At 31.9% G+C, this 12,388-nt stretch overlaps 1 protein-coding gene across 1 annotated transcript in view; it reads right to left on the bottom strand.

Moving 5' to 3' along the window:
* Positions 1-562: 562 nt before the first annotated feature.
* LOC145335237 (dynein axonemal assembly factor 5-like) overlaps positions 563-12,388 on the bottom strand; it is a 46,457-nt gene continuing 34,631 nt past the window's right edge. Inside the window, exons 12-20 of the mRNA XM_080180971.1 lie at positions 6,420-6,508; positions 6,086-6,152; positions 5,594-5,685; positions 4,899-5,011; positions 4,535-4,607; positions 3,683-3,759; positions 2,144-2,224; positions 1,185-1,240; positions 563-797 (exon numbers count right to left, since the gene is read on the bottom strand). Of these exons, the coding sequence (XP_080037097.1) occupies positions 692-797; positions 1,185-1,240; positions 2,144-2,224; positions 3,683-3,759; positions 4,535-4,607; positions 4,899-5,011; positions 5,594-5,685; positions 6,086-6,152; positions 6,420-6,508 (754 nt within the window). The 3' untranslated portion in view covers positions 563-691. The remainder of the gene's footprint in view (positions 798-1,184; positions 1,241-2,143; positions 2,225-3,682; positions 3,760-4,534; positions 4,608-4,898; positions 5,012-5,593; positions 5,686-6,085; positions 6,153-6,419; positions 6,509-12,388) is intronic.

A 12,388-nucleotide genomic window follows, 5' to 3' on the forward strand; every position in this document is an offset into this window, starting at 1 on the left:
ATAGTCTGTATTACTTATTAGCACTTTTAAAAAATAATTTTTTATAGTTTTTTTTATCAAATGCTTTTTTTATGTCAACACTGAAAAAATAGATTCTATTTTTGTTTTTTTTCCCTGTTAAATGAGAAGATGGATGCAAAAAGTCCTTATAAACTGCTATTTATTTTCGATGAACAACATTTTAGAGCTTTGAAATTTTGATTTTAACCCTTTGGAGATGGTAATATTTTTATTTTACCCATATTGAACAAAATGAAAAATCGGCTTTTATGGGTTAGTTTTTAAATTTTTTTTTTTATGAAATTAAGTAACAACAATGATTCTGTATATACACAAAAGGATTTTTTCTTCAGTTGAATATAGAAGTAGAAATTAACAAAAAACTGTTTAATTTTCCTCTAAAATTTTCACAGAAAATGGTACCTCCTGCAAAAACGGCTGCATTTTAGATTTTATTGAAAAGTGAAATAAAGTTACCTAACCTAGGGTAATGAAATGCACTATGTCCCAATTCAGGTTCTGACACAAAAGTCAAATCACCTTCGATGGCATTGTGAAACCAGTTCAAAGAAACATTTTGATAATAATGCAACTATTCATTTGTGTACTAAAAAATGGTTTAATCAGCTATTGAATCAATTTTAGGTTTACAAATCTTAAATCAGCTGTTTTATGGATCAAAAAACCGGTTCTAAGCAGCTGTTGATTCAATCTTGAGTGTTTGCAGCAGTGTACTACAATCCTCTGTATGTTTGTGTACACTTAAACCAGTTTCAAGCTGCTTTACCAGGCTGTCTCTAAAAAAAATAACATAAACTTTTTTATAAAAATATGCATTTATTTTCTTTACAAAATTAACTTTTTTTTCATTTTTTCTTAGAAATGTAGGTACCGTTTGAGATGTCTTAATGAACGTAAATATAATAAAAGAGACAAGCAAACAACCTATTACTTTAGTACGAAGCGTTTAATTAATATAAAATTTAAAATTTGAACTGAAAATAAAATAAAAATCTACTTATCAACCCCCAGTTATAGCTATAACCAAAAACTGAATTAATTCGAGAAAATAAATTTTTTGTAATTTCATCTGGTTTAAATCAGTAATTACCACGACTACCCCCAAAAATGATCCGAAATTATAAAATATTTTTTTTTAGAAATTGAATCTAATGTTTATTTACCTCATTTCACTTGGAACTTGAGCTAGATGTTTTTTCAAACTTTCTCTCACTATCTCCTAGGTAAAAGTTTTATTAAGTGTTTTTTTTATTTGGTTTCATTATTGAAGCTAATTTTTCTATGTGGTCTGTATGCCTGTAGGTCTATATAGTATCTACAGGATCGCAGGGTGATCTTTTAATATTTATGTTTTTATAATCTTCTCTAGGTTCATATGTGACCAAGGACGTTCAAGCTTTTAATTTTTTGGGTGGGAGGGTAAAAAATATGGATTGGGGGACTAATATGTGAAATGAAGAAACGCTCCGGAATTTTTTACCACCCTAAAAAAATTTCAACAGGGAGCAAGATTTACATGGCTAGGATACCCACATCTTTGGGGTGAAATGTCGAAGAAGCTTATAATAGTGTCTGATATAAAATGACGTCATACAAAACATATGACCAATGATAGGCCAATATACATTTTCCTTTGATCAATTACAATATACAATTTCCTGTCATTGGTCATTTGTATTGTATTACGTCATTTTTTATTAGGCACTGCTACAAGAAATGTCTAAAATATAAAAACTAAGGTCATTGAATCAGAGCACCCCAAATTATTTGTTAGTAAGTTAGAATTATCGTTTTCGTTTTAATTTTCTTGCTGTATTCAAACTGCTAAATCTCCAAATATTTTCTTTATTCGAAAAGATTTTCACTTTTTGTCCTTGTTTTGTTTGTTATTATCAAGTCAACATTAACAAACACTTTACTAAAGTCAAAGATACATTAATTAAACTTTTTTTATAATGGTTTATTATTCAGTTTCTATACAGTTTCTTGGTAGAATGTTGGAACCCTCCCCCAAAATAGTTATAATCCTTCCCAGGACCTATAAGAAGCTACATTGTAAAGGGTAACTTTATCGAGTCAGCGAGATCCTTCGGTACACACAGGCAGACAGACACTTTCATACCTCATTACTATCCAAGTGAAGGACTAGATCCGCCAGTAGAGAATCACATTTCTTTACAACCTTGTCCATACCAGTCTTATCCTAGATAGATAGAAAGATAGATATAGAGAGGTAGATAGATAGAAAGATAGATAGATGGATAGATAGATAGATAGATAGATAGATAGATAGATAGATAGATAGATAGATAGATAGATAGATGGATAGATATAGATAGGAAACAACTAATAATAATGAAAATAGTGCATTTTTATGTTAATGTCATATATTTTTAGCATCGCAACCACTCTATAATAGATTTACTTAGTTACACTTGCAAAGTAAGTTTTTAGAATGTATTTTATTGTCTGGCTTTGATTTTTAAAATTAAATTTATATTTTACCAAAAAGTTAGTATTTAATTTACAATATGTGCCAAAAATTCTTGTTAAAATATATTGAATCAATTGATACTTTAGTAATCTTTAATGGCTGCGCTAGTTATGGTAAAATTTTTCTTTGTTTGTTGTAAGTTATTATTTAATTATTCTTGACATGCTAATACACAAAATTGCATTTTCTTTCTAATAGTATCGCAATACTTCTTATATTTTTAACAGAAAAAAATTACTATAATTTCTGTATGTCCGTTCGTAGGTAACATATAGTTCTAATATAATTATCCTATCGATTTAAAACTTTTCATGGTGATTCCTGTAATAACTTATGAAACATATTAGGTTTGGTTAAGTTTAGTACCAACAAGTTACGAGCTAAAAATGAGCAAGGGTAAAATATGAAACAATCAAGATAATTCTTCTTACATGTTGTATTGTAATATATTCATTATTACATAGCTCATTGGAATGTCATTATTACAAAAGGGTATTCATAACAAGTACAGATAATTACATTTTTATATTTTATATCAAATAAATCTTATTTGACTTTTGAGTACGTAAATTCTTGGGGGTGTACTCAGCCCCTAACAATAAAATAACAACCCTCTTGTTGTCTGGAATACATAAAGTTCACCTCCCTCTATAAAGATTTAAGGTGTAAAAATCGTACCGGGTGTGTCCAAATATTTGGCTACTCTTCACAATAACAACAAACTGACAAATGAGTTTTGTTGAGTAGCCTCACCAACAATAATATGTACATATGTTAATTCTTATTGTACATTATGTTTAAGTTATGTACGGAATTTTTAATCAATTAGGAATATCCAAATGAATATATATTACGTAGATATAACGACAGGAATTTTTTCCGTCAATTTAGGTTGCTTATATAGTGTTCATTTGTTGGGTAGTAGGTTCCTCCGGGAAGGGTATAGGGTAGAGGGGATGGGGGGTGGGGTATCGTTTGATTAGCAAGCTGAAAGTAGCATTTTATTATAGTAGACTAAAATCTGGTGGAATATCTAAGAAATTATATGACTATTAATATCTCTTTCATAAGATATGAATATAGTTTTAGTAGCGAAGCTGGTTTGTACCTTAGTTATGTACGCACATCTGATATTTGTCGCAATATAATCACGCAACCTAGGCTTACCTGTAAACTGTAAATATAGGAGAACATATGAACAGCTGTTGAGACACTGGCGTCTATTATTTCACAACTATCACTCTCTAAACATAAATAAAATCTTTCTAAATACAAAACTTTAAGCATATAATAAAATTTACATAAAAATGCAAGCCAAACGGTCAAAAAAAATTTGATTTGTCTGATACCAAATATTATTTTTAGCTAAACATGCCAATAAACTAGGGAAACCATAAAAAAATATGTAGGTTGCTAGCTATATAGAAGATGAAAATTGGTAATAAAAATTATAAGAGCAAACTAAAAATGAAATGATAAGCCTGCAAAAATTAGACCTCTATCTTTAATACTTACCAAAATATTGCATAAAGAATATATTTGGGGAATATTCGCTGTAATGCATGTAAACGGGGCTATAGCACACATCCAACAAATTTACAGTGGATGTATTTTCGGCAAAATGCTTTCTTCGTTTTTTCTCATAAATAAATGAAAATCCAGATGTTTAAAAACATATTGACAAATTCAAGATGATATTTTTTCTTGAGAGGATCGAGTATACTACAGGGATTTACATTGAATTTCTATGGATGAATAAATGCCAGTGATAGATGTATATTTGACAGGTGTTTAAATTAGACAGATGTATTTCAGCCATTCATGGATGTATTATTGGCGGTAATAATAATATGTTAGATGTAAGTTTGTCAGGCGAATTGATTGTACTGTTATTTTTACAGTCAAACAAAATTCATGGTGCTATAAATACAGCCATAATTTTGAATTGCACTGTCGAAAATAATCCACTGTAGATTTGCTGGATATGTAAATTGGAGTCCCTCATGTAAACATACTTACCTAACCTATCCTCAATACCAGAAAGAATGTTAAGAAGAGCAGATTCTTCGAAAACAGAGGTGTCAATTTCTCCCTATAATATAAATGTAATTTTCTCGGCGGCTATTTAAGATTTATGTCTACACAAAGAATACCTTCTAATTCTGAAGTAAATATGATTTAAGCGGCTGCTTTAAAACATTTTTTTATTGGGAGGGGACATTAGACTGTAAATGATACTGGTACCCAAAGTTTTATAAACGATCTCTCTTATTCATTGGCTTAAAACCTTTATTAAACTTTTATTAAATATTGATTGGTTGGTTCATATTAAATTCAATCAATCTACATAAGGTTAATTATCATCATTGGGGATATAACAAACCTTTAGATATTGGAAAATGCAAGAAAGTATTTGCAAGGCCATCTTCCTTGTGCGGCCACAATCATCATTCAACAGACCCGCCAACCTTGCCTGTGAGTGGCTTACTACATTTACTATAATATAACAAGGTCGTTACAAAACGTTGGAAACATCAAAATCATTATAAGAAATTCCAAGTGAAATTTAATTTAATGCAAAATAGGCATAGACGTTAATTTCTAAAATATATTTCCAGCTGATATTTTAAAAAGTTAACACATAATAACTCTCATTTAATCCACATAAATTATAAGATTTTTAAAAATACAGGCCAAATATTTCAAGAACTCTAAAGGAAAACAGTAACAAATTATGTCTTTCATGTGGGTTTCCTCAGAAATAAATTGATAAGTATTTAGAAATCAATTATCCACACTTATTTTTGATGTTAAGTCCTACTCAAATATTAGCCTAATGAATAGTGTTTTTTGGGACCCAGGGAAAAGTTTAATGTCTTAAATATGTTACCACTGTTAAGACCCCAACTTTAAGCCAGCAAATTCTCACAATTTTAAAAATTTTGTGTTGAATTGAACCACTAAATAGCAGATCCTCAAAGGTCGTGCTAAGAAATGTACTTATTGGTATTTATAACAGGAGAAATGTATCAACCAGCTCTTTAGCCCCATGTGTTGCTGAATATGCCTGTGTTTTACCTATGGTATTGAGGGTAGCTGTTTCATCCATAGTATGGTCATCTGATGTCAAAGCAGTCAGGACACACAACAGGGAAGAGGTGGCTGCTGATCTAGAAACAAAATTTTAATGAAAAATGGCTAAAAAGCTTGCCTAGATGTTTATGTAACTCATTTAATCACTTAAGATTAAGTAGGGACAAGGAATCAGAATTTTGGCACCCTATTCCTAAATCTACTTAAATTCCACTCCTTTTTGTAAAATTCAAAAGTCAGTTTTACCCTGAGTTTACCATGACAAAAATTATAGTTTTACTTTTGATACTTGTGTAGTAGGTACTGTCTGCCGGTTTTCCATTTTTTTTATTCAAGTTATTTTGTTTTCAATTGACTCCTTTTTCTTCAGTACTTTTTTTAAATCTGATCTTGCTCTATTTTAACTTTATTATCTTACACACAAATTTTGCTGAGTTAACTTTTTGCAAGTATTTAGTAAGAAAAATTCATGATTACCTTATAGCCATTTCAGATTGGCCAGCCTTCCACTTCAAAGATGGCAGAATGATGTCTTCCAGGAAACCTGGACAATAAGAATAATTGCCCTAGTTTCCTAAAGTGTACAGCAGATAACCCAATTATTGCAGACCCTATTTTCAGCGACTCCGGTCAAATGGAAAAGCGATTTAATGTATAAACGATTTATACATTATACATTCAAAAATTTTAATTTTTCAAATTTTGATTTTTTTTGAAGTTTGAAGCTTTTTTAGCTAGTAGCAAATATTGAGATAGGACGCGGAAGCTACGCACACTTTCGGAAACTAAATTCAGTTCATCTAAATTTTACCTTTGACATAATTGCAGAATTCTCCTTGTGAGTTAAAAGTATCTTTTATTTGCAGCATCATCATTGATAGCAGTATAAACAATCTCAGCCTGAGTATTTCAATTCATTTAATCTTTCGATGTGCTTTCAGTTTTAAACAAAGTATTTCCTAAATAGCTTGGATTTACTTGCAGTTCTGTAGTTTCAAAACTTTCCCTAGTAGTTTTTACCCCTTTTCGGTCAGATTAGAAATCCACAGTCACTAGATTTCAGATTTAAATCTGTCTCAATATGACTCTTTGTTACCAAAGTTCAGATATGACAAAATTTGACCAAAGTTCAGATTTCAATCTGAAATTTAGTGACATTATGTCAGGTTATTTTCTCATTTTTGGCAATGCAAACAAATCTGACACAATATCCCCAAAAGTCATATATGACATTTAGAGACATAGAGTCAGAGTTGGGGAAATTACCTAATCTGACACATTATTGCCAAAAGTCATATATGACATTTAGTGAAATAGAGTCAGAGTTGAGCAAATTACCTAATCTGACACAATATCACTAAAAGTCATATATGACATTTAGTGACATAGAGTCAGAGTTGGGGAAATTACCTAATCTGACACAATATCACTAAAAGTCATATATGACATTTAGTGGCATAGAGTCAGAGTTGGGGAAATTACCTAATCTGACACATTATTGCCAAAAGTCATATATGACATTTAGTGAAATAGAGTCAGAGTTGAGAAAATTACCTAATCTGACACAATATCACTAAAAGTCATATATGACATTTAGTGACATAGAGTCAGAGTTGGGGAAATTACCTAATCTGACACATTATTGCCAAAAGTCATATATGACATTTAGTGAAATAGAGTCAGAGTTGGGGAAATTACCTAATCTGACACAATATCACTAAAAGTCATATATGACATTTAGTGACATAGAGTCAGAGTTGGGGAAATTACCTAATCTGACACATTGTTATTAGAATTCATATATGACATTTAGTGACATAGAGTCAGAGTTGGGGAAATTACCTAATCTGACCCATTGTTGCCAAAAGTCATATATGACATTTAGTGAAATAGAGTCAGAGTTGAGAAAATTACCTAATCTGACACAATATCACCAAAAGTCATGTATGATATTTAGTGACATAGATTCAGAGTTGGGGAAATTACCTAATCTGACACATTACCCCATTACAATCCTACCCCATACTACTAGTGACATTATGTCAGGTTATTTTCTCATTTTTGGCAATGCAAACAAATCTGACACAATATCACCAAAAGTCATATATGACATTTATAGACATAGAGTCAGAGTTGGGGAAATTACCTAATCTGACACATTATTGCCAAAAGTCATATATGACATTTAGTGAAATAGAGTCAGAGTTGAGAAAATTACCTAATCTGACACAATATCGCTAAAAGTCATATATGACATTTAGTGAAATAGAGTCAGAGTTGAGAAAATTACCTAATCTGACACAATATCGCTAAAAGTCAGATATGACATTTAGGGACAGAGAGTCAGAGTTGAGGAAATCGCCTAATCTGACACATTGTTGCCAAAAGTCATATATGACATTTAGTGATAGAGAGTCAGAGTTGAGGAAATTGCCTAATCTGACACATTTTTACCAGAATTCATATATGACATTTAGTGACATAGAGTAAGAGTTGGGAAAATTACCTAATCTGACACAATATCACTAAAAGTCATATATGACATTTAGAGACATAGAGTCAGAGTTGGGGAAATTACCTAATCTGACACAATGTTACTAAAAGTCATATATGACATTTAGTGACATAGAGTCAGAGTTGAGGAAATTACCCAATCTGACACAATATCACCAAAAGTCATATATGATATTTAGTGACATAGAGTCAGAGTTGAGGAAATCGCCTAATCTGACACATTGTTACCAGAATTCATATATGACATTTAGTGACATAGAGTCAGAGTTGGGGCAATTACCATATCTGACATATTGTTACCAAAAGTCATATATGACATTTAGTGAAATAGAGTCAGAGTTGAGCAAATTACCTAATCTGACCATAGAATAAGGAGGAATAGAAGTGAAAACCCTAAATATTTCTGGGAAATTTGAAGGAATCTTTGACATGCGCAGTAAAGACAATAATGCTAAAGTACAAATCACAATGACTAGTTGGACAAAATTAAAAAAGTTTAATTTGTATCAAAATCTAATAGATACTGTTAAATATTTTTTTAAAGCCTTTACATTTAGTTTAATAATGCATTTTGCAAGATTTGTCTTGAATTGCTAATATTTACTGTGGATAGTAGGTACTCTTTACCCCTTTAAATAATGGTATCATACTAAGAATACCACCACTACAACACACCTCATGCGGAAGATCTTCCAGCATTAGATGCTTGGTTGTTTTAGACAAAGATGAAAAGTTACTTTTAATGTACACCTTGTTTTGATAAGTATGATTGACCACATTTATAATTTTTAAGGGTCAGCTAAATGGGTACAACCCCTCCACGCCCCCCTCCCCTACCTCAAGTTCATGTATGGATGTAGTTGCTAGTATGTATAATCAGCTGTTTGAAAACAGCATAGGAGCGAAACCTATCATATAAATGCCGAGACCAATAGTGTTGGTACATTTTTGAAAAGTAAGTTGCTTACTTAATTCAAATTTTTAAGGCTTTGCACATAAAATTCGATTTTAATCCATTGTGAATAGGGAAGGGAAAGCTGGATTCTTGGCTACATGGCTGTTAGTAAATTATTGCAAAAGGAATTTATTTTGAATATTTTTTCTGAATAATTACTGTAATCATGTTATTTACCACCAGCCTTAAAGCCGTTTTGGTCTTTCAAAAGTTCCAATTTTACTTCAGGCTAGCCAGGCAGAATCTTCTACCTGGATTCTATTCTATACTTTATCTTCTTTGAATCTGACACAATATCACCAAAAGTCATGTATGATATTTAGTGACATAGAGTCAGAGTTGGGGCAATTACCATATCTGACACATTGTTACCAAAAGTCATATATGACATTTAGTGAGATAGAGTCAGAGTTGGGGAAATTACCTAATCTGACACATTGTTACCAGAATTCATATATGACATTTAGTGACATAGAGTCAGAGTTGGGGCAATTACCTATTCTGACACATTGTAACCAGAATTCATACTAAAGATGTAAAATTAGTACCTACTGCTGCTCTTTCAGGCGTTAGAGATTGGAGTAAGAGTAGGGGGGAAGCCTTAGCCCTAAATCAGGTATGCATGGGGGTCCTTGGCATGGTGCACTAGTGATTGAAAAACACTGTAAGGTCATAGGTTGATTAAAAAGTCATTCTGGACTAGCATTGTGTAGTAGCTCAATAGTGTATTAGTGGCGTTTGTTAGTTCAATGACTAGGAGTCATGTTAGATCCTAGGTTGCATTGAAAAGTCCCTAGGATTTGATGTGGCTTCAGTCATTGCTGATACAGCATCATGTCCATGCTTTGGTTGCATTAAATGTTGCAATAATACCATGACCAAAAAATCACGAAACCTTAACTCTCCACCTTTAAGTTTGATGTGTAAATGACCCACAGGTTCTAATCAAAGTGTCAAGGAAACTGTTGGGAAGGATGCAACTAGAATCCACATCATACCAAAGACGGTAATAATGGTACCTACCTGCATTGTTTGTCACAGGACATAAAAAAAAAGCAGAGTAGGGGGAATGCCTTGGCCCAAAACAGGCGCAACTCATTGCCATGCACAGTTAGGATCTCCAGACAAAGATCGTGCAATCAAAGGGTTGGTTGTCTGTAATGTACTATACTACAGGTATGAGGTGAAGGACCAAGAGTCTGACCTTGAGTTGACAAGTTGTCTGTTCAGTCCAGGTGCAACTCACCCACACAACATTAACCCTTACAGATTGGGGGGGGGGGGCATATTGACCCCCACCTCTAGTTTTTTCAATGTCATTTTTTTATTTGTAGGTAAGATAGAGATTTTGTTAGTTGTGACTTTATGACTTTTTAAGTTTAGTAATTATACGTCAGCAAGAGTTGATCTTATAAGGATATCTGGTCTGTGTTGGTCATGGCGTCTTGTCAAAGTCGGTTAGGTGGCACCAAATTTAGAAAAAAAATATAAAATTTACATAAAGATAAATACTTTTAATGTATTTCTAGCTTCAAAAATAAAAATTACAGCCATTAAAAATTTTTAATTAAAAAAGAACCTAAAAGAAAACGTTATTAGATAAAAGGTTGAAGGAAGCAAAATTTGACTTTGATTCACTTATAGTCAGAAACTTATTATCAAACAAGGGACATGGAAGTAAAAGTGGCTGACTCAGATTATGACGTCAAAAAAAAATTAACCAATGAGAGGCCAATATAAATTTTACCATTGGTCAATTACAGTGTACACTGGCCTTTCATTGGTTAATTTTTTTATGTCTTAATCTGAGTCAGCCACTTTTACTAGCTTTGGGACATGCACAAAAAAATTTTAGCTTCTAGCTCTAATAAGAGCTGAGATAATTGAGGGGGGGGGGGCAAATTGATAAGGGTGCGGCTAGGGGCCCATCTGTTAAGGGATAACTGGCAAAAAGAGTTATTTTTGCATCATTTATAGACAGCTTGCTGTAGATAGTAATACAATAATTTGTAAGAATTATTCCAGTTTTGTTATCTATGAGGCTCCAAAGGCATGGGCGAACAGTGCTGGTATCAATTGTATTAAGAATAATCAATTTACTATTTTTAGAAAATTTTCTATAATACAATGTTATACATGATTTTCAGTATGGCTGTGAACAGTTTTTAATCCAGCGGATTTTAATCTGTTTTGAAGCTATACTGGAAAAGTAATTACACTTTTTAAAGCTATTTGACTTTCTCTGATGCTATGAAAGATAGACTGCTGAAATTAATTGATATCTATGACATATGCACATCTAGTCTATACATTGTTTTATCAGTCATTTTCTTTTAAAAATATTAAAACTTTTTTTTATAAATCATGATTTTTAAAAACATATTTTCTCATTCATTCATTTGTGTATTATTAAAGTGCAAAGTTATTCTATGTTGACGTTCGTCCGTTCAAGTCTGTAAATATAACAGATGAAAGTTTTGAGTGAATTTTACAAGCCTTGGTATGACCAGCGGGTATATTCCCAAAAAGCTGAGTCCAATCTTTCAATTTTTGGGATCTAATTCTTTATACTGCATACACTGTTTTTTAAAGATATACATCTGAACCTAAATTGGATGCACAAAATTACCCCTTCTTTAGATTGCAATTAGTGGTTGAAACGTTTGAACAGGGAACTTAACCCTTAACGGTCAGGGGAGGGGGGACGTTGAATGCCCCCCCCCCTCCAGTATTTTCTATCTCATTTTCTGTGTGTGTGAAAGATAAAGAGCCCAAACTGCCTGACTTTTTAAGTATGGGTATGACACATAACTGAGAGTTAGATTTTTTTGGTTGCACTAAAAACCCGTAAAGTTTTAAGTTAACAAGGATGACAACATCCATAAGTAGCGAAGCACAAACAATCAAATAAGAATTTAGATTTTAGTTGTCCAAAGCATGTATATTAGGAAAAAAATCACGGAACCTTTTCAACATTTGTTTTTAATATTTATATTTCATTACTATGACTAACAGACTGACGGTCAAAGTAAATTACATACTGGATGCTCAAAACAACGGAAAATTTAATTTTGATATTTTTAACTACAAAAATTTTAAAAAACGGACCATAAACACCAAAGATATGAGGAAAAATGTGAAAAATATAAAAATAGCCAAAAACCTGCAAAAGGGCAGTCTGACCGCCATTGATGTTTTCTTGAAACAACAGGAAATTTAAATTTGATATCTATAACTAAAAATCTTCGGAAATCAGGCCATAAACACCAAAGGTATAGAGAAAAATGTGAAAAATACAAAAATAGCCTAAA

This window comes from Acartia tonsa, chromosome 13, assembly GCF_053477335.1.
Source record: "Acartia tonsa isolate MP-2025a chromosome 13, ASM5347733v1, whole genome shotgun sequence".
Lineage (NCBI taxonomy): Eukaryota > Metazoa > Arthropoda > Copepoda > Calanoida > Acartiidae > Acartia > Acartia tonsa.